Genomic DNA, 22447 nt, shown 5'->3' on the forward strand with positions numbered 1-22447 from the left:
CGCTGGGGATGGAACCCAGGAGTCCTGGCTCCCAACCACAAGGCAATGTTCCAGTATTGCACCCCTAGATTCCCCCCCATCCCCTGTATGGATCCCAGAGGGATCCATGTCCCCAAAGGAGAATCCCCCCCCCACACACACACACACCCGGGGTCTAGTGCCCCCTGCCTGCCCGGCGCCACCCAGCCAGCTCCCCTGGGCCAGGCCCCAATCCCAGCTCCCAGGCTGCACTGGGGTGAATAACGAGCCCAGGGACAGCACAGGGTGACGAGCAGATTCATGTTTATTGGTAGATTTTAACCCCCCATGGAGGGGGTGGAGCCATGGGGAAGGGGAGGAGCTACTTGAACTTGATGGACTTGACCCTGAAGTCTCCCTCCACTGAGAAGAATTCAATGGCCTCCAGCCCCAGCCTGTTGGGGAATTTCAGCTGCTGCTCCCCCGGCAGCGCCACCGTCAGCTCCTGGGCATCGAAGGAGATGCAGATCTGGGGGAGGAGCCAGAGGGTGAGGGGTGGAGCCAGAGACACCTGCCCCCTACAGGGTTAAATATCATCCCAACCTTACACCCCCCTCCCCTGATCCCAACAAGGACTGGAGACATCCCCACTTGCAATAGACTCATCTGCTTGAGATGGGGTGGCTGCGATCTCCCCCCCAGTGCCCTACCCCCCATTCAGTTGACCCCAGCAAATGGGAGCTGCGATCTTCCCCAGACAGTGCCCCACAGTCCCCCAGAGATGGTAGATCCCTCTTTGAGGGTAGCCTTCTCCCCCCACCCCACAATGCCCTGCCTCCCACCCATCTCACATCATGAATGGGAGCTGTGATCTTCCTCTGGACAGTGCCCCCCTCACCTTGGTATCCTGCCCCGGCTGGAAGGGGAAGTCCGGCTCCCGCTGCTCCTCCCCCCACTCCCCGCCCTGCAGCGAGTTGCAGATGATGATGTGAGCATCGCCGTGGCTCTCGAACCGGGGGTTGAAGTGAAGGGCCAGGTCCGAGCCGGCCCGGCCCATGTTCAGAGCAAAGCTGGAGGGGAGAGAGACAGGCTGGGACCCCCCGCCTGGGCCAGGCAGCTTCCCCAGTCCCCCCCCCCCAAACAGGGGCAGCCACTTGCTTTGCATTGTGGGAAGCTTCCAGCCACCCCTCTGCCACACAGGGGATCATGGGAAATTCCCCATCACCCCCGCTGCCCTGCACCATGGGAGAATCTCCCAGAATTCCCTCTGCTCAATTTATTGCACTGGTGCATTGTGGGAAGCTTCCCAGCATCCTCTGGGACAGTGCTGCATCATGGAGCCCCCTGCAGTGACATGCACTGCATCATGGGAATTCCCCAGCATCCCCTGCTGTCACCCCCACAGGCTCTGGGTCACAGCCTAGTCTCCCAGAATCCCCTGGGAGAAAGCCACAGCCCTGCTGCCTTGTGGGAAGTTTCCCACCATCCTCAGCAGCAGGGTCACCTGCTGGGCATCACCTGGGAGCTTCCCACAATGCACCAGACTATGGCACAGCTTTCCCAGCATCCTCTCTGCCACCCTCCAGCCCCTTCCTGGGGTGGAGAGGAGCATCAGGGGACCAACGCCAGCCCCAGTCCCCCTGCAGCCCAGGCTCCCTAGTCTGTGGGGCTCTGTCCCACTGAGCTCATCCCATGCAGGGGATGGAGAGCCAGCCCCACAGAGAAGGTGCTGGGGCCATGGACACCCCAGGGGTCAGTCCTGGGGAGACCAGGCCCCCATCCCATGGGGGAGTCCACTGGCACACACACCCCATCCCCACAGCTCCCCCTGAAAGGGGTCAGGGATGAGGCAGGGGGACCCTGGAGGATTCAGGGGGGCTGAGATGATGCAGACCCAGGGGGTGAGGGGCCTGCAGGGAGGTGCTGCCCCCTGTGGGGGGCTAAGCCCCATCCTGGGGACCCAGAGACTCCCCCCACTGTGCTGTTGGGGGCAGGGGACCCCAGCATTGCCCCCCAGGGATCAGGTTAACCCTTCCCTCCCCACACCCATCAGCCCACACTCACCTCTTGGCATCCGGTGGCACCGTCCCCTTCACGGCAATGCACTCGCCAGGCTGGACCTTCAAGTGGGTCAGAACCATCCCCTGGGGGTGGGGGAAGGGGGAGAGGTGAGCACCCCCCAGCAACTCCCCCCACCAGCCCTCCCCACAGGGGGCAGGGAATGGGGCACAGACCCCAATCTAGCCCTAAGGCATGGGACCAGCTGGCTCAGGGGGCTAGGCATAGGGTTTGGGGCCTGTCCCTTCTAGGGGGCACCAGCTCCCATCCAGCCCTAGGGCAGGGACTGGCTGGCTCAGGGGGACCAGGAATAGGGCCTGTCCTATCTAGGGGGCACTAGATGGGGGAGCAAACAAGGAAGATGAATTTCACACAGGGTTGCAGGTGACAAAGCTGTGACCCCTCCAGCCTATTACACCTGCCCCCTCAAACATGACCCTCTCAGCCCTAGAGTATCCCATCACTCTCCCCCAACCACAGGGATCTCACAGCTTCCCAGTCACCTGGTGGGGCTTGGTTACCAGGAGACAGACTGAACTTTCCCCCCACACAGATGCAGGGGCAGGACTAGGGGTCAACCAGCCCCCCACCCCCAGCAAGAGAAATTAAAGATACCCCCAGTACCAAGCAACCCCCTGCCACCAGATCTCCAGCCCCACATATCTATCAATCTCTTCCCACAGCTCCCATCCCAGCCCCCAGAGAACCAGCCTTAATACCCCTCTACTCCCACAACTCACACACTCCATTGCAGCTACTCCAGAGACAACACAACACCACACACAGCTCCAACCACCATAGGGGCATAACCCAACCATGAGCTTTAAATAGCTGGGACGCCCTCCCTTGGGACCAATCAGGCACCCCAAGCTCTAAAGAACTGACCAATCAGAGAGGAGAGGGGTGTGGCCAGGGGAACCTTGAGCTCCAGCTGTCTGGGTGGGCTGGGCCAATCACAGCGGAGCTCATATCCCAGCTAGGGAAGAGCAGAAAAGACCAATGTATTAGATAGGTGGTGTCTAGGGCCCGGAATCCTTTCGTTCCCTGGCCAATCAGAAATGGAGCCTTTTGCAAACTGATGAAGAAACTACAATTCCCAGCATTCCTAGCTCCCAACTCCCAGCCTGCCTTGGGAGCCACTTGCTTATAAAAAGGACACAAGTGGGGCTGTTTCTATTGTATTGCTGTGTGTGTTTCTGTGGCTGGAGGGGGATGTGCTGTCTGGGCTTTCTTTTGGCTGGAACACACAGGAGAGTCTCCTGACCTGGTAAGGGGTTAAACAGGGGCTAGGATTTGGGGGGCCTTTTAGCTGTTATTTAACCCTTGTAACTTTTAGTTCTTTTTCCTAGGAATGCTTTAACTTTCCAATGTGTCTTAGAGTGTTTTTAATAATCTGTGGAACCTACTGCTGTAGGATAGCTATGTCTGGGGGGTACTTTAACTGAGCCAGGACTCCTGGGTTCTCTCCCTGACTCTGGGAGGGGAGTGGGGTCTAGTGGTTAGAGCAGGGGGGCTGGGAGCCAGGATGCCTGGGTTCTCTCCCTGGCTCTGGGAGGGGAGAGGGAGGGGGGCTAGTGGGTTAGAGGAAAGCACATGTGGGGATCAGGGAGCTTGCAGGACCTGCTGTGCAGGGATAGTCCATGCCCTGAATTGCTGTTAATCTAAGTAAATCAGCTGGTTAAAGGGGGGCTGATCCCTAGGGTGTGGGGGAGGATCTGACCCCTGGTTTCATGCTAAGTGGCAAACAATGGTGTGGGAGTAATGGGGAAAGTTCAGGGGTTCTAGCTGAGTATGAACAGCCTGGAGTGGAGGGGAAGTATCTGCCCACGGGTACGTCTACATGGCAATGAAAGTGCCTGGCTGGCCTGGGTCAGCTGACTGGGGCTTGGGCTGGGGGCTATAAGATTGCAGTGTAGATGTTCAGGTTTGGGCTAGACTTGGGCTCAAACCCTGTGGGGTGGTCCTGGCTCTAGCCCAAGCCCTAATGTCTACACAGGTGTAGCTCCGAGCCCAAGCGAATCGACCTGGGCACTCCAATTCGGTGCAGCGGGCTGGCACTGCAATGTAGACGTAACCCTTAGTGACCTTGGAGAAACTCTACCTAGGGGAGGAGCCAGTAGCTTTCTTCCACATAGCTGGAGCAGGACTTTAACCCCCCTACCCCAGCAGTATGGGAAGGGCAGGGACAGTGAGCAGGACGGGCTGGGAATTTTGACCCCCAAAAGTTAGTGGAAACTGAAACATTCTGCCAGAAGGGGGCAGGGCCAAAAACCGCTTCGTTGGGAAGATTACTTGGGTCCATGATGGGGGTTTTTAGTCAAAATAAGGGGATGGGTGCCTCTCTCTGGTTTTACACAGAGGACTCGGAAAGGGCTCGCCTCAATCCCAGTGCAGAATAGCGAATTTTTCTTTATCTCAAATGTTTCTGGGATTGGAAAACCATTTCAGGCCCACCCCTAGTCACCAGGTTCTGACGCCCGTTCCTGACCCACTTGGAAGTCTCAAGGGTGGTGACTTAAAGACCACACAATGGTGCATTCCCTTGGGAAATCTTAAAACACCAACCACCTTGGTCAAAGATCTTCCCCCCTCCATTTCTCCATATGTAAAATGGGATGTTTAGATAGTCAGTGGAAGGCCCAGGGATAGAACCCAGGAGTCCTGGCTCCCAGCTCTCACCCACCCACCCAGAGTAGTCTAAGTGGAGACCAGAAATTCTGTTGAACTCAGCAGCATCCATGTCACAAGACCGTCTACTCAGTTTCCAGTTTATTTCAACTAGGTCTACTAACCGAACTAAGCTGAGACCAAATGAAAACTCATCTCACTTGTGAGGGGCAGATGGGTGTGAACCCAGGTCTCCAGGGAACTAACTCCAATTTCCTTCCTTTGTAGATTGTATTAGTCTCCTGTGATCAAGTCCCAGCGAAGGTCAGGGGATGACCCATGGGTGGGTGTGTGGTTAAATCCACCCTCCCAGAACCCCTGAGCATCGAGCGGCTTCTCCAGGTCCGGACGCGTCTGGAGTCCCGGAAGCGGCTAACCGAGGAGCTCAAGGCCTGTTTCAATCTAGCGCTGAGCGAGTTCTCCCAGGAGCCGCTTTGTGTCCAGCAGAACGCCAGGATGACCATCCAAAGCGAGACCACGGTGCTGGTCTTCGTGTCCGGCACGCAGGAGAATGAAATATCCATCTTTCATGTGGAAGGGCAAGTCCAGTACAACATCAAAATGCCCCGATGGGACACTGCTGTGGCCAGAGTCTTCAGCAGGAACATCGTGAAGACTGTGGCGGAGATGGTCAACTACATCCCGGCTAGACCACTCTTGGAGACGGTGAAGAAGATGTATTAGCTACTGGGGGGTTAGATCTTTGACAAGCCAAGTACAATGAACAGAATGGCTTAATTGTGGAAGAGACTCACAAGCAAACTGTCCCAGATTCCCCTTCCCCCAGAAAGTAGAAACCATTGTTGTTCCATTGTGGAAGATGTTCATGGGTGAGAGATATTGAGTATAATTCTAATGGGTCTTGGGGGTTACAGGCAATGACCCGGATTCTGCTCTGAGCTTTGCTGGCGTTGGTGGAGTTTGACCTTCTCTCAGTGAGAGGTCAACCAATATGGACTCAAAAGTTGATGTGACTTAAGGATTGCCTCCTTTGACGATGGTGGACTCGCTCTGGATTCAGGCTGGGGTTCTTGGTCAGGATTCAGCCCTGTCTAACCACAACTGGTGCCTTTTCAGGACTGGATCCTGACCTTGTTTCCACTGAAAACAGGGTTAATCCTGACTTACACCAGTGTATTCATCGCTGTAGCCCTCTCCAGCGACCTCGGTCTTAGCCTCTATCTTCACTCCTTTTGGGATGGAGTCTGGTAGCTGTAATCGCTTCCCTGGGTGGACATTGGACGTACCTCAAATGAGCCCCTACTTCTGCTGCAACAGATCTTAACCCCGTGTAAACTTCCTTTTTGGTTTTAGCATTTGCCAGGCTACCTGGGTGTCATTCAGGGGCCCTCAAATAAAGCTTGAATATCTGTCAACTGGATGTGGATTTGATGTGTCTTTGCATGGGTGGGGTCTTCCCGATGATGGGCTGAGACAGGGTCCCCAGCTAGTGTGAATGGGTCATGGCTCTGCTGGCGTGACTCCTAGTATTGGAGATCTCCAACATCCCAAGAGGGAACTAACCTGTGAGTTGAAACTTTGCCTCTGGAGATCTACACTTCCTTCTCAGAGGTGGTGCCTGGATGTCCCTTAATAAATGGCCTGAGAGTCCCTGCTGTTGGGGTGTCTGGGTTCACTCATGGGGATCCCTGCATTTCTGCAGATGGTGGGAACTTGGGGGGGGCCCCCAAATGGGATCCATCCCCCTTTCAGGTTCTCCCACCCCCACAGATGCCTCTATCCACCTATCCCATGCCCCTCTCTTCCCTGTCCTTACATGGCCCATAGACAGTGGTGTTCCCAACCCCCTACTTCCATCCCCAGCTCAGAACGTCCAGGGCACAAAACTACTGTGATAAGGAACAAGTGTCCCGGGACCTGCTGTCCTGCAGTGGGTGTGGGGCTGGGAGCCAGGACACCTGTGTTCTCACTGACTCTGGGAGGGGAGTGGGGGGGAGGCTGGGAGCCAAGCTGCATGAATCCCCTTCCCAGCTCTGGGAGCAGAATGGGGTCCAGTGGTTAGTGCAGACAGGCCCACCACTGCCCAGTTTCCTTGAGGGCTGTTTGGCTGGGTACAGGACTGAGGGGCCCCAATAGTGTTGTGGGGGCAAGGAGTCTGGGGCTGGGCTAGCAGGGGGCTGTAGGGGTCTGTTTGCAGGGGAAACAGCAGGACTCACCCAGCTGCTGTGGAAGGGATGGGCAGGGGCTGAAATGCAGGGAGCCCCATAGAAACAGGGTCCCCTCCCTTCTCCATGAGGTGGGCACCAGACACCCAGGGGGTCAGACCTGCCCACTGGCCTCCCCAGCAGCCCCATAGCACAGGGCCCTGCATAGAGACCATTCACCCAGCAGCTGCCAGGGCAGGGCCCTGTGGGAGGCCACTCACTGCCTGCCCCTCTCCCAACCTTGGCACAGGCCCCTGCCCCACCAGCTGCCCCCAAACTGCATCCAGGAACCAGCTCTACACATGTGAACTCCACCCTGTCCTTGTGTCCTGCCCTGACACAGAGCAGCAGGAACTGCTGCTGCCCCAGGTGGGTGAGGGACCCCTGTGGGCCAGCGTGGGCTCCCTGCTGGTGCCATGGGGCTAGCAGCTGGGGGCTCCTCTGCATAGCTGTGGCACAGGTACATCCCCGGCCCTTTCTACAGCAGAGGGAGAACCTGGCACCTCTCCCCACCCACTTCAGCCTGGCACACCCCAGCCAGGATGACCCCCTGCCCCCAAGCCACAGGATCTCATCCGCCTCCACTCTGTGCCAGCCAAGATGCACCCACATCCCCTCGAGGGAGGAGATCTGTGAGCAGGGGGTTTATTTCCACTCCCTGGCATAGTCCTGCCTTGGGGCAGAGTATGGGGGTCTCTGCTCTCTGTCCCCAGTGTAATGTATGCCATGGGCTAGCAATGTCCCTCTGCTATGTACATGGGCTAAATTGGACAGTCCCTACATAAAAGGATAAATGGACACAAGTCAGATATTAGAAATGGTAATATACAAAAACCTGTAGGAGAACACTTCAACCTCCCTGGACACACAATGTAAAGGTAGCCATCTTACAGCAAAAAAACTTCAGGACCAGACTCCAAAGAGAAACTGCTGAGCAAATTTGACCCCATCAGCTCAGGATTAAACAGACTGTGACTGGCTAGCCAACTACAAAAGCAGTTTCTCCTCCCTTGGTGTTCACACCTCAACTGCTAGCAGAGGACCTCACCCTCCCTGATTGAACTAACCTCGTTATCTCCTGACTGATTCTTGCCAGCATATTTATACCTGCCCCTGGAAATTTCCACCACATGCGTCTGGCGAAGTGGGCATTCACCCACAAAAGCTCATGCTCCAATACATCTGTTAGTCTATAAGCTGCCACAGGACTCTGTCACTTTTTACAGATCCAGACTAACACGGCTACCCCTCTGATACTTGTTCCCCTCTGGAGCCCTCACTACGAGCCTCAACCTCACCCCCACACCTGTTTTCTCTTCCCTTGTCCCCACTGTTCAGCTGAAGGCTGGGCTCAGTAGCTCCTCCCCCTTAGCAGAGGGGGCAAGCCCCCCACACCACCCACCCCCAGGGCTTTCAAATAGCCCCTGGACTCCCCAGCTACCCTTCCCCAGTGAGGGTCAGGCCAAGGGTGAGGACAGCCAGACATGGGCCCAATGGAAGAACACCAGATACAGCGACCACAGCAGCCAGAGCGAGCGGGCTGGGGCCAGGGAACGGCTGCAGAGCACAGGTTGTAGGCAGAACACAGCAGTCCAGGCTCCCAGCCCCTCCTGCTCTAACCACTAGCCCCCACTCCCCTCCCAGAGATGGGATAGAACCCAGAAATCCAGGCTCCCAGCCCTCCCCACCCCTGCTCTAACCCACTGGACCCCACTTTCACAGCTGAGAATCAAATCTTCCTCGATGTATTTTTGAAAAAAGAAACGAGAATACTTCTGAACTTTTTCTGAGTTTTATGTGTGTTTTTCTGAGAACGAAATATTAATTTAAATGCACCAAAGGCAACTAAAATCAGACTCGATAAGAGGAAAGCAGGGGGGGGGGACTCAGACCAGTCCAAGGGGACCCCAAAAAAAATCAAACCGAAGTGGCCCTGTCCCAGGGGGAAATGGAGGGAAAGGGGCTGGCTTAGGAGATGGGGACCCAGGCGTCCGGGCGGAGGATCAGCGGATGGTTTTGACAGGGCTCTTGAAGTTGCTGGCAGCCTGCAGTTGCAGCTGATACGCCATGGGGTGGATCTTAAAGCCGTAGAGCCTACCAAAAGGAGAGGAAGGGGTTAACATTTGGGAGTACGCGGTGGGGGTTACCCAAGCCCCCCACCACAGCCCCAGGCAGCCACCACGGATTTCTGCCAAGCTGGTGTTTGTGGGGACATCAGTAGGTTCCAGAGTCAACGGTCATCTGTATGAGGAGGAAGAGCCGGAATTGGCATAGTTGTGCCCAAGGGCATGGACTCTAGCTGCAGCCCCAGTTTGTGCATGGGAGAAGGAAGACACGGAACCAGATTCCCATATGCACCCTGGAGTGGAGCCCAGCTACAATCAGTAGCGGGGGGAAATACAGGAGCTGGATCCCCCTGGAATGGAGTCCAGCCGCAGCCACAATGGGGGAGGGAGGAGAAAACCTGGAGCCAGATCCATGTGCCCAGCTGGAATGGACTCTGGGAACTGGCCCATGTGGGGCAGGAAGGAGGAGCCGGATTGGGGGCCAAGACCCCAGGGGGATGGATGGAAGACCTGGATATCTGGATCTACTGGAATGGGCTGCCAGATACAGCTCTCCAGAGGAGATGGAAGAGCTGGAGGCGGATCCAGAGTCCACTGGAACGGACTCTAGCCACAGCCTGCCAGGGGAGGGAAGAAGTGGAGCTGGCCCTCCCCAGTACGAACTTGGGCTCCAGCCCATCAGGACGGGGAGAAAACCCGGAGCTGGATTCCCTGACCCACTGGGACCGGACTCTGCCCCGGCCAGTGGCAGCGAGTGGCAGCTCACCTGGGGACGAACTGATTGGCTGGCCGCTTGGGCCTGTACTCGGGGTGCACCATGAAGAGCATGTGGGGGAAGCCGGTCCCGAAGTAGGCGCCGTCCGTGTGGTGGTGGCGGGAGGACTTGGGGGTGTAGACGTCCATGCACTTGGGGCAGTAGAGCTTCACCATGGCCTCGCCGGGGATGTCAGACAGGCCTGGGGGGAGGGAGAGAGGTCAGGGAGAACCCAGAAGTCCTGCCTCCCAGTGTTCCTCCCACCCCCCAGCTCTAACAACTGGGCCCCACTCACCTCCCAGAGCCAGGGAGAGAACTCAGGAGTCCTGGCTCCCAGCCCCCCCTGCTCTAAATACTGGGACCCACTCCCCTCCCAGAGCCGGGAGAGAACCCAGGAGTCCTGGCTCCCAGCCCCCCCTGCTCTAACCACGAGACCCCACTCCCCTCCCAGAGCCGGGAGAGAACCCATGAGTCCTGGCTCCCAGCCCCTCCTGCTCTAACCACTAGGCCCCACTCCCCTCCTGCACTTACCAATGGGCAGCATGGGCTGGTTTTCACAATAGACACGAGGACAGTAGCCGAAGTCTCCCTGCTGGTACTTCTCAAGCTGGGAAGAAAAGAGAGAAAGGATGAGACACTGGGCTGGGAATGGGACCTCCCTCCTCTAGGGGGCGCCAGCTCCCACCCGGTCCCAGGACGGGGACTGGCTGGCTCGGGGGGCGGGGAAGGGGGCAGGGGCCTGTCCCCTCTAGGGGGCGCCGGCTCCCATCCAGCCCCAGGGCAGGGACTAGCTGGCTCGGGGGAGTGGGGAATGGGGCATGGGCCTGTCCCTTCTAGGGGGCGCTGGCTCCCATCCAGCCCCAGGGCAGGGACTGGCTGGCTCAGAGGGGCGGGGGGCTGGCACTCACCATCTGGGCGATGCCGCGGTTGGTGAGGATGTACCGGGCGTGGATCAGCCCATACAGCATCTCTGCTGCCTGTTCAATCAGGTCGCTCTGGTTGGGGTTGTCCTCCAGCTCCTCGTCTGCAAGGAAAGGGGCTGTGTGTGAGAGACAGGAGGGGGAGACCCCACAGAGCCCGGGGGGGGGGGGAAACGCTGGGCGCTCAGGGTCACCCCCGCCCAACCGTACAGTCTGACCACAACGACTGTCCGGAATTAATTCCTACGGCGGATCGGAGAGAAAAACCAGCCCCTCTGGATTTAAACATCGCCAGCGACCGTACATCCACCCCGACCCGTCGCAAATCGTCCCCCTGCTTAATCCTCCTTAGTGCCTACAACGCGCGTTACTTCTGCTCTGAATTCATCTAGCATCCGTCCGCCTCCGCCCATGGGGTCCCCGTCTGCTAGATCGGAGAGCCACTGCCAAATCTATCCTCCGCGGGGGCACGTCCAGACAGGATCAAATCACCCCTTCCCCTTCCCTCTGTGAGGCAGAGCCCGGCAGCAGGGCTGGGATCCCGCAGAACCTGCTGCCATAACAGCAGGAGAGGGGCAAATGGACTTTGTTGTGGGCAGGATTGGATGGGCAAAAATACCAGACCGCGGGAATTTGAAGGATAACAAAAACGCACATTTAGCTACTTAGTTTGAGCTTTTTATGATTTATTTTGACCAAAAACTCTAGCGCTGGGAGCAGTTTTCCTGGTAAATGTTTTTTCAAAAAGCCATAATAATCCCGACATATAAATAACTTGAATCGTACATTTCAATAGAGTAAAAACGGTGCTAACGTGGTTTTAAAAAACTCCCGGATTTTTTTTAAACTTACTTTTTATAAGCATTAAAAAAAATCTGCACTTATGGCAAAAAAGTGGCGCAATTTGGTTTGAGGTGCCGTGCGATCTACACACGCCAACAGTTGGTCATAAATAGAATTTCAGCAGCATAAAGCAAGTGGGTTTTTTTAAATAAAGGTTTTTAAATTTAAATGTTAAAACCTTTATTTAAGTGACAGATAAGAAGATTTGAGGTCTGTTATAACAGGAGTTAAAGTTGTTTTTTTTAACATGACTTAAGCACAATTTGTTTTATTCTTTTAGAGGTAAAAATTGTGTCTGAATTCCGTATTGAATGACCGTGGGGGGGTTTGGTTTTGGTAGCATGGGGGAAATCTGTCTCGCTCGCAGGATTTGCAGGATCTAAGGTTTTTGCAGGTGGAAGCGGGATAAAAACGTAAGAACCAATGCGGGAGCAAGTGAAAGTGGGTATTGCAAGTCAGAGTGAGATTAAAAAAATATTCCCGCGGGGGGCTTTAAAGCTCAACAGAGTGAGCTCCTGGAATCTCTGTTCTCCAATCCTTTATTCATTCCCATGGTTCTTGTCCGGCCCCTCGCCAATCGATCACCCTCCTTTCTGGAACTGCAGCCACCAGAACCGGACACAGGATCCTAGCAGCGGTCGCACCGGAGGGAAAAGAACCTTGCGATTCCCCTGTTTATATCCAGCATAGATTTGTCCCAGGAGCGTAATGAACCATCGGCACAAGATCTGGGGTCGTGGGGGATTCTCCATTGCCAGCCATTTTCCCGTCAAGCCGGGCTGTTTTTCTAACAGATCCGCGCTGGGAATCATTGGGCTCCGGCCTGCGTGATCCGGGAGAGCAGGTGAGCTGAGCACCGTGGTCCCTTCGAACGCTGGAGTTGCTGAATCAATGACTCTTCTGGCCTTGAAACCTACGGATCTCCGTCCCAGCCTCGCATTTGCCCACGTCACGCGGGGAGCTTCTGTTCAGCTGATTCTCCCCCAGGACCCCCATTGGCCGGAGGGCTTTATTCCTGGTCACACGGGCTTATATTTGGCCATATTAAAGTGGAAGGAAGAGGCGGGAGAGGGTGGGCCCCCAGTCCCAGTGATTCAGGCAACGGACACCCCCGAGCCCAGCCCATTGCATGACTGAGACACCCATGCCGCTTTCACACAACTGGCCGGGTGTGAGGGCAACCATTGCCCAGTGAGGGGGTCATGATGAGCCCTCCGTTGAGCCCCCCCCAGTGTGAAACGTGCAAGCTGGGGCTCCTTGCACACGCATGAAGGGGCAGCTATACACGAGTCAGACCTCTGTTGTTGTGCAAAGGGCAGGCACACGCAATTCACGCCCTCACGGTTGTGCAAGAAGGGACAAGGGGCTCAGATCCAGGTGTGCCATGTGCATCTGTTGTCCGCAAACAACCATGCGATGGACCCACACACACCCCTCCTCCACACTTGTGCAAGACACGCAACTCTGCGATAAACACACAACCCTGTCCTCCATGCACACCCGTCCTCCACGCTTGTGCAAGAGACACATAACCATGCAATGGACACACACACACCTGTCCTCCATGCTTGTGCAAGACATGCGCACACACACCCTGCCACACACACAACCGTGCCACACGCAGCCTGGCCTGTCAGTTGTACGAAGGGCAGGTGCCAAGCGTGCCAGGTTTGGGGCTGGCCCATTCGGTGGGGTGGGGGGCAATGTCAGGGCCTCTGCCCACAAGGAAGGAGACAAAGGCCACACGCAAAGCGGGCGGGGAGCTGATGGGGCCAGGGGACTCAGACAGGGACCCCTCCCCATGCCAGCCCTGGGACACCCCCCCCCGGCACCTGGCTCCAAGTCGAGGATCATGTCGAGCGCCTGGCGATAATGGGGGACCTGCTCATTCAGCCCCGTCAGGTTAAACTTGTCCTGGATGTAATCCTCGTCCACCTGGGTGGGGAGAGAGACAGGATGAGAACCCAGGAGTCCGGGTGCACCCCCCCACCCCCGCAGACCACTAGACTCCCCTCCCACAGCCAGGAGAGAACCCAGGAGTCCTGGCTCCCAGCCCCCTTCCCTCTCAGAGCCGGGGACAGAACCCAGGAGTCCTGGCTCCCAGCCCCGTCCGCTCCCAGAGCCAGGGACAGAACCCAGGAGTCCTGACTCCCAGCCCCGCCGCTCACCTCACAGAAGAATTCATTTCCACGCAGGCCACAGAACCAGGAAATCCAGGACACTTCCTCGGAGCTGCTCATCTTCCCGTCCTCTGCAGAGAGAGGCGGCATCAGCCCAGCCCGCGCCAAAGCCCTGCTCGCTTGTGTGATGACCGTGGGAGGGGCTCAGCCTGCAGCCCCACAAGCCAACACTCACGCAAGCTCCCAGCACAGACAGTACAGTGTCTCCCAGCCACTGCTGAGATGCGCCCTCTCTGGGGTGGGGCAGGGGGCTAGTTATACAGGGACCCCTCACCCAGCACTGAGATGCGGCTAGCTCTGGGGTGGGGCGCAAGAGGGGTAAATTATATGGGAAACTCTTGCCTGGCGCCAAGACACAGCTGGTTCTGGGGTGGGCCAGTTATACAGGGATCCCTCGCCTCTTACAGAGATGTAGCTGGCTCTGGGGAAGGGAAGGGAGTCGGTTATACAGGGACCCCTTGCCTGGCACTGAGATGCGGCTGGCTCTGGGGTGTGGCACGGGGGTCAATTATACACCTCTCTCTGACCCCCCGAATCAACATAGAAAATTACCACTGGCTCAGGAACGACGGGGCACCCCTTCCTCTTTCATCCGCAGGCTGGGAACTCCCCATTCCCAGCCACAAGGGGGGGGCTCCCTGAACCATCCACCCCTGGACAAGGGGGTCCCCCCTGGCTGTGCAGTAGAGGGAACCCCTGCCCCCCCATGACCCTCCCCCCCACCTTCCGGATTGCAATGGGGGCAGGGGGGGAATCACCGGCCCGTGGTTCCCCCACACGGCACTGGGGGGTAAGTCACCCCGCCCCTCCCGAGGTGGGGGGGGTGAATGGCCCTTTCCCCCGTTGCACCCCCCAGCTCGTCCCCAACTACTGCTCAGGCGGAGGTGAGGGGTAAATGCTCCCCCACGTTGCATTGGGGTGCAAATCCCCCTGCCCCCCCGCACTGGAGGGTCAGCTCCCTCCGCCCCCCACTTGCACTAGGGACAGAGCGTTCAGCACTGGAGGGTCCGCCCCCAGCCCCCCACGCACTAGGGCTGATCCCCCCTTTTGCACGGGAGAGAAGCTGCCCCCCACGCACTAGGCCAGATCCCCCGCCCCCTTTGCACGGGGGGGCCGCGCCCCACTCACCCCCGGGGTCTCAGCTCCCGTTCAGCAGCAAGCAGTGCCCAACGCGCACAGGCCCCGGCCGCCCTGCTTGTCCCCCAGCGCGCAGACGCGCCGGCGCGCGGGGCATCACGGGGGATGTAGTTTTACAGCCGGAGGCTCCCCATAGGAGAAGACGGGAGCGGGGCCGCCCGGGAACTGCCGCTCCCACAATGCACATTGGGAAGACACGTGAGGGGCGAGGGGCGGGGAATGATGGGAGGCCGCGGGGCATGGCGGGAGATGTAGTTCTCCACCGACCCGAGGCTCATTGGGATGACTGGTCAGCGGGGCCCCGCGGAACTACATCCCCGGGAGTGGTGCAAAGGGGGGAGCCCCGGTGCGGGGGCGGTGCCGCAAGGCAGCATGGGACTGGTAGTCCACGGGCTTCATTGCCCTCCTAGGGTTCCATGGGCAGCAGGGTCCCCGAGAACTACACCCCTCCCAAGGCAGGAAGGGGGCCTGAGTGACGCAGTGGTGTGCCGCAAGGCATTATGGGAGTTGTAGTACCTGCGTTCCCAGAGCGCCATTGGGATGAATGGGGCTTTGGACTCCATCAAACTACAACCGCCATGATACAAAGTGTCCCGGGGGGAGGGGGGAACCACAATCGGGCGATGTAGCCGCAAGGCACCAAGGGAATTGTAGTCCTGTAGCTGCCTGGAGTGAATGGGGATTTGAACACTGTGAAACTACAAAGCTCAGAGGAGGGGGCAGGGAAGGGAGGGACCCTGGGGGAGGGGCGTGAAGCATCATGGGAGGTGCCCCACTGAGGCTCATAGGAACAGGAGACCAGAGAACTACAACACAGACACATGTGGGGGGAGGGGGCCCGGACTCCTGGGTTCTATCCTGGCACTGGGAGGGGAGTGGGGTCTAGCGGGTCAGAGCAGGGTGGGGCTGGGAGCCATCAGAAACGGGCGTGGCCTAATCGAAGAGGGGCGTGGCCTCTCTTAAAGGCATGTACATAATTGGGTGTGGTCTAATCCCAACGAGGGTGTGTCCTCTACTGGGATGGGCGGGGCCTGCCCAAAGGGGTGTGGCCTGCACAGTGAATGGGCGCGGTCTAGCCCCCTAGGGGGTGTGGCCTCCCCGAAGGGGCGTGGCCTCCTGACCCCCTTCGCCTTATTGTACCGTCTCTGACGCTGCTGCTGCTCCGCCGGTTTCCGGCTCTGCTGTACTCCATGGCGCCCGTTGTGCTCATCCGCCGCCAGAATGTTAATTAGCACCAAGCATCTCCTATTAATAAACTAACTAGTCCCCTAAAGATGAATTATGAATATGTTAATTAGCACTTAATGCCTATGTATATTTCGAGTATATATCTTAGGGTGAGATAAAATATTCTTAGTTACTGAAGTGAAATTTGGGTAACATCACATAGTTATGGTCTGTAAATACTTTTAATTTTTTTTTAGTTAAATTTTCATTGAAATGGGGTAAAAATGACGCTATCTGGCGGGGTTGGAGGGGAAACGGCATGCTGGGAAATATGCAAATTAGTTGAACGGCCGCAGCGACTGGAGAACGTGCCGGGGACGGGCGCCTCGCGCTGCCAGACAGCGGCCGTTAGGGGACGTGAGAGGGGCAGTTGGGGGCGGGATACGGACGCATGCGCTGTGCTAACTCCCGGGTCGGGGGCGCGCAGTGCGCGCATGCGCCTGATTTCAGTTTCGGTTCCCTTTGCAGTCAGCGGCACGTGTGCCCACTCCCTTGGTTTCGCTGTGTTCCAGTGCGCATGCGTCTAGACCCTCCCTCACAGGGATGATTCCTGAGTGCGCATGCGTAAAAACTGCTTTTCCCTCCGCGGCACACTGCGCGTGGGCAGTCGCCACTTCGGGGGCGCTTAATACGCATGCGCCCTGATCGCCATTCGTTGCCCAGAGTAACTACCCCGCAGGAGGACGTCCGAGCCTCCTTCCCTATTGAGCATGCGCATCCAAATCCCTCGCGGCCTCCCGGCTCCCAATGCGCATGTCGAGAGCAGAACCCGGCGGCTCCGCGCTGCTCTCCGACCGGCGTCCGTCCTCACGCGCCACTGCCGCGGCGGCGCCTAACGCGCGTGCGCCTCCAGCGCCCCGGCGCCTTCTAATGCGCATGCGTCACCTCTCCGCCTGGTGGCGGGGGCGCGCTGCTCCGGCCTCCGGCGTCTCTATGGTGAGTCGGGCCCCGGAGGCTTCTGGGTGAAGGCCAAGGGGAGCGGGAGTTTGGTCAAGGCCGGGGCCGGGTTCCAGCCCCGCCCCCCACCGCCCCATGGACCTAGTCCCGCCCCCTAGGGACCTAGCCCCGCCCCTCAGGGTCACAGCCCTTCCCCCCGCCCCCCCAGACACTTAACCCCGCCCCCCACCACCCCAGGGTCCCAGCCCCGCCCCACAGCGCCCCAGGGACCTAGCCCCGCCCCTCAGACTCACAGCCCTTCCCCCCGCCCCCAGACACTTAACCGCGCCCCCCACCACCCCAGGGAGCTAGCCCCGCCCCCCAGAGACCTAGCCCTGCCCCAAAGGGCATAGCCCCGCCCCTCAGGGTCACAGCCCTCCCCCCTCCCCCAGACACTTAACCCCGCCCCCCAGGGCCCTGCCCCCACCCTAGGGACCTAGCCCCGTCCCTCAGTGTCCAGCCCTTCCCCCCATGGACCTAGCCCCACCCCTCTCCCTGCCCTCCCCTATGGTCCTAGCCTCGGCCCTCCCCCTGCCCCCCATGACCCCGGCTCCACCCCCTAGGGCCCCTGCCCCACCTCCACCCCTGTAGGGACATAACCCTGGCCCCCAGAGACCTGGCCCCATCTCCCACCCTCCCGAGCCCTGCACCCCCAAGAGCCAGACCTGCCCCCACCCCCGTGGCCCTGTCCTCTGTTACCCCGAGGACGCTAGTGCCCCCTATGAGGATCACCACTCAGTGCCCTTCATTTGCTGACCTTTTTCCTGCCCCCCTAACAGGCCGATCCCGCCCTGTAACCCACCTCCATCCCCCGTCTCCATCGCCAGCCATGAACCACGGCCCCCAGCTCATCACCTTCACCCGTGCCCGGGAGCAGTCGGACTGCTGGAAGGATGGGCACCTCCGGAAATGGGCCGGCTCCCCTGCCAACCGCCGGGAAAAGGAGGGGGACGTGGAGGGCGAGGAAGCTCGGAGCTTCTACGAGAGTCTCCTGGCCTCGGGCGAGAGCTCCAGTCTCCCACGGAAACGCAAGGCCCCACTGAGGCGCCCAGGGGTGCCTGAGCCACCCATTGCCCAGCCAGGGCAGACGGACCCTCGTAGGGGGAACCTCCTGCTGAGATCGGCCCAGGAGGGCGACATGGGGACCCTGCGGCGGCTGCTGGAGAGGGAGGGGTGCGATGTGAACTACCGGGATGGTTACTATTGGACGGCGGTGATGTGTGCCGCTTACGCAGGCCAGGGGGAAGCCGTGAGGTACCTGCTGACCCGGGGAGCCGCATGGGTGGGAGTGTGCGAGTCGCAGGGGCGGGACGCGGTGGACCTAGCCGAGGAAGCCGGGCACCAGGACGTGGTGAGGATCCTACAGGAGCGTGAAACGGTTCAGCCAGAGGAGAGGATGGCCAGGTGAGTCTTCTGTTCCCCTGCCCTGGACCCAGCCAGTCCCCCCACCCTGGGGCTGGATCGGAGACAGCAACCTCTAGAGAGGAAAGGCCCCATATCTCATTCCCCTCATGCCTGAACCAGCCAGTTCCCCCAACTTGAGGCTGGATGGGAACCAGCGGCCCCTAAAGGGGAAAGGCCCCATGTCCCATTCCCCATCTCCCTGAGTCAACCAATATGCTCATCCTGGAAGCATCTGACCCTGTTGTCTCCCCATCAGGAGGACTCCAGTGGAGAGAAAATACTGTGCCGTCTGCCAGACACATTACAGCGAAGATAGTGTGGAGCTCCATGAACGCTCCACTGCCCACCTCTTCAACCGGCGCGACCCGCTCCCTCCAACCCGCTACCACATCCCCGAGAGCAACGTCGGCTTCCAGCTCATGGTCAAGGGGGGCTGGGACTGCGAGGCCGGGCTGGGGCCTGAGGGCGCCGGCCGTAAATTCCCCGTCCAGACTGTCCTCAAGAGGGACCAGAAGGGCCTGGGCTTCCGTAGCGACCTCCGGCCCAAGGTCACCCACTTCAACGCCAACGATCCCAGTGCTGTGGCGCGGCCCAAGGAGCAGCAGCCTAGGACAGAACGGGCAGCTACAGTGGGGAAGAGAGAGGCCCGTCGCAGAGAGGCCAAAGCAAAGGCCTGGGAGCGTGACCTCCGCACCTACATGAACCTTGACCTTTGAACTCTTGGGATCAAGAGCCCCTATAGTCGTTGGGCTACTGGAATTGCTTGGATGGCGCACCTTCATGAACTTTGACCTTGAACCTTTCATGATCAGTAGCTCTTATAACCATTCAGCTATTTTAATTGCCGGGATGGTGCGTCTACATGAACTCTGACCTTTAACCCCCAGTGACTAATCAATAACTCTAAAACCGTGTCACCAATTGGATTAACCAGATGGGGAACCTTCCGGGAACTTCAACCTGTGGTACTTCTGACATCTGTACCGTTAACCAACAAACCTGAAACTGTTTAGCCAATCAGATCCCTCATGTCTACATGAGCGTTGACCTTTAACCTGTGATGTCATCTCTGTGATGCACCATTAACTAATAAGTGCACGGTCCTTGAAAATGTTCAGCCAATTGACTTCCTTGACTGGTTGGACGCCAACCCCTGACACAATGTTGACCATTAATCGGGGGCATCTCAGTGGCATCGCTGTACCGTTAACCAGTGAGCCTACAGCTCTTTAAAGCATTTGGCCTATTGGATTCCTGGATTGGCAGAACGATATGACATCACTTTTCTTAAAGGGCCAGTTGTGATCAGGGAAGAGACACATCTCTGCATTCCTGAGGGTCTTAGAACGCCAGATCTGCTGACCAGAGCAACGTGCAGAAGCTCTCGCTCCTGTAACCCAAGAGGAGACGATCCAATGATGGGAATGTGGCCTGTGTTCTGTTCTCCCTTCCGCTTAGAAAGCAGTGAGATCTTTGGGTGGGAAAAGACGCCAGCAGGACTTTTGGATCTCTGGGGATTTTGCTGCATTAACTGATCGGGAGGGGGGAGCAACTAATCTCCTCACTTGTTGTCAGGATTCTGTTTGATCTGAAATCTTTGAGTGAGAATAAATATGGTCCCTCACTGGTTGTTTTATGTCTCTAATAATTACTGTTTCCAAAGAGATCTGGATTTCCTAATTACTCTAAGATCAGACTCCAGCCCTGACTCCATTACATTCCAAATTTACCCCATGTGTCCCTGACTCCATTGACTCAGGTGGTGTCACTGTGGATTCAATGAGGGCAGAACCTGGCCCTGGCTCCACTGACATCAGTGGGGTCCCTTTGGATTTAGCTCAGGGTCACTGAGATCAGCATCCAGCCCTTTCGTTTTTTTGTAAAGTCAACAAAACGGGCCTTTTATTTCCTTGCGTCCGGATGCTTTCTCTTGCTGCTGTTTCCTCTGCTTCGTTCACAAACCCTGACCTCACCTTCTCGGTCTGTTTGATTTTGTGTTTGATAAAGACGCAGAAACTCCTTCGCTCACAGCCCACCACATGGCTATATATAACACCCAGCAGAAACCATCAAGTTGGTCGTGACCTAGAAACATCTTTCCGCTAGTCTGTTTTATTCTTTCAAGAAAGAGGCAGCAGAAAAAAAAAATGTAATCTCAGATTCAGAATTGGCTGCAGAAAAGGATTTTTTTTTTTCCACAGAAAATTTCAACAAATAGATTTTACACGCACAGTGATTATTTTCTGTGGAGAATTTCAACTTTATGGCAAAAATCTCAAAAAGTGAACTGTTTTGATTCAAAGCAGGGCCATGTAGGAGTTGTCATTCCAGAGCCTCGTTCTCTTTGGGCCAGAGTATATCTTCTATGATGCATTACTGCTAGGCACTCCTATAACACCCTCCCCTCATCGAGAGAGGAGAACGTGGTGCATCATGGGAGATGTAGTTCTTCCAAGGAGCCTGCCCGGTAGAGAATGAGGCACCTGAATTACAACTCCCATGGGGCACCACTTTGAAGTTTGGATGCCTCCTTTTCTGTGGGCCAGGCTCCTGGACTGAACTGTACCTCCCCTCCTGCTGAGAGGAGTGACACCAATTCACACCAGCTGGGGAACTAGCCCCATCAACACCCCCAGAGCAACGGCCGATTGACACCAGCTGGGGATCTGGCCCACAGCCTCACACATCTATCACTACAGTCATCTGTAAGTAACTGTCCAGAAACAAAAGGCCCAGCCCATGGACTAAGCTAGCACTAACCCTGGGAGATGCCTCCAAGGTTGTGTGATGAAGGGATCTCCTGCCGTTCCCTGCACCTCCCTTTGCTGCACAGTCAGATCTGACTTCAGAGCTGCTGGGTCCGGACGGAGGCGTATTCTGTGCGAGCCGGAGACTTGAACGTGATCTCGGCGTAGTGCAGACCCTCGCTCGCGTTACCACCAGCTCTGCTATGCCCCTGTTGAAGACACAAATCAAGTCACCCGGGCTCCATCTCCCGCTGCCGTCTTTCCAGCCCCGTGAGTGCATTTAAGCGGGAAGTGGGTAAAATGGAGACCCCTTGGCTGTGTGTTGGAGGATCTGCGTGTTCTATTGTCCCCAGCACACATAGCCCCACGCCGGTGTGACTCAGCCCCCAGAGGGACCCCCCAAGCGGATACAGGTCGGCAGAGCTGTGTGCGGAGAAGGGAGCCCAGGGCTGGAATAGCAGAGGGACTGCGAGTTGAGATTCGACCTATTCACCTATCTTTGTGCACGCTGATCTGTACGTACATGTCTGCCAATCCCCATGTGCACGTCTGTCTGTCTAGATCAGTGGTTCTCAACCTTTCCAGACTACTGTACCCCTTTCAGGAGTCTGATTTGTCTCGCATTCCCCAAGTTTCACCTCACTTAAAAACTACTAGTTTACAAAATCAGACATCAAAATACAAAAGTGTCACAGCCACACTATTACTGGAAAATTGCCGCCTTTCTCATTTTTACCATATAATTCTAAAATAAATCAATTGGAATATAAATATTGTAGTTACATTTCAGTGTAGAGTGTATAGAGCCATATAAACAAGTCACTGTGTGAAATTTTAGTTTGTACGGACTTTGTTGGTGCTGTTTATGTAGCCTGTTGTAAACCTATGCAAATATCTAGATGAATCGATGCACCCACTGAAGCCCTCGGTGTTGAAAACCACTGATCTAGATGATAGATAACCTGGTACTCTTTTGCAGCTTCCGTTACTGTAATATTTAAGGGCTAAAGCACCCCTAACGCTCTCCCGTGTTCCGTTGCTCAGGTTTCTACCAGAGTCACATGGACCGCGCGTCAGCATTGTCTTGAAACTGACAATGCCACCCAGTTAAACCCAGGCTCCAATGTTAATGGTCTCACCTTTGCCAGCTGCTGCTGTTGGGTGTCTGTGGAGGCTGCTGGGGAGGAAAGGAGGAGGCATGGGTTATTGTTGGAAGAGATGACTGGAGGTGTAGGAACTGAACAGAGGACTGGAGAATGTAGATCGGAGGCTCCCGTTCCCCCTTGCACCAGTCGGACGGAAGAGAAGTACATTTTGAAGGCCGGAAGAACGGGCAGATGGAGTGAGCGCGGAAGGAGCAGTAAATACCTGTGCGTCTGCGCAGC

General features: G+C 57.0%; 3 protein-coding genes across 3 annotated transcripts; 1 reads left to right on the forward strand and 2 right to left on the reverse strand.

The window, feature by feature from the left end:
• Nucleotides 1-265: 265 nt before the first annotated feature.
• Nucleotides 266-2801, reverse strand: LOC112121961 (galectin-1-like). The gene is made up of 4 exons (XM_026646130.1): nucleotides 2757-2801; nucleotides 2023-2102; nucleotides 857-1028; nucleotides 266-487 (listed from the first exon to the last, which is right to left on the reverse strand). The coding sequence occupies exons 1-4, from the start codon at nucleotides 2763-2765 to the stop codon at nucleotides 341-343; spliced, it is 408 nt and encodes a 135-aa protein (XP_026501915.1). The 5' UTR covers nucleotides 2766-2801; the 3' UTR covers nucleotides 266-340.
• Nucleotides 2802-8626: 5825 nt separating this feature from the next.
• Nucleotides 8627-14826, reverse strand: CSNK2B (casein kinase 2 beta). The gene is made up of 7 exons (XM_024210102.2): nucleotides 14740-14826; nucleotides 13600-13682; nucleotides 13264-13366; nucleotides 10577-10692; nucleotides 10200-10275; nucleotides 9681-9870; nucleotides 8627-8942 (listed from the first exon to the last, which is right to left on the reverse strand). Exons 2-7 carry the CDS (start codon nucleotides 13669-13671, stop codon nucleotides 8852-8854), a joined length of 648 nt encoding a protein of 215 aa, XP_024065870.1. The 5' UTR covers nucleotides 13672-13682; nucleotides 14740-14826; the 3' UTR covers nucleotides 8627-8851.
• Nucleotides 14827-16838: 2012 nt separating this feature from the next.
• On the forward strand, nucleotides 16839-19926 carry GPANK1 (G-patch domain and ankyrin repeats 1). The gene is made up of 3 exons (XM_024210101.3): nucleotides 16839-16911; nucleotides 17691-18315; nucleotides 18572-19926. The coding sequence occupies exons 2-3, from the start codon at nucleotides 17741-17743 to the stop codon at nucleotides 19029-19031; spliced, it is 1035 nt and encodes a 344-aa protein (XP_024065869.1). The 5' UTR covers nucleotides 16839-16911; nucleotides 17691-17740; the 3' UTR covers nucleotides 19032-19926.
• The last annotated feature ends 2521 nt before the right edge of the window (nucleotides 19927-22447 follow it).

This window comes from Terrapene carolina, unplaced genomic scaffold (genome assembly GCF_002925995.2).
Source record: "Terrapene carolina triunguis isolate 2854851 unplaced genomic scaffold, T_m_triunguis-2.0 Scaffold34099, whole genome shotgun sequence".
Taxonomy (NCBI): Eukaryota; Metazoa; Chordata; order Testudines; family Emydidae; genus Terrapene; species Terrapene triunguis.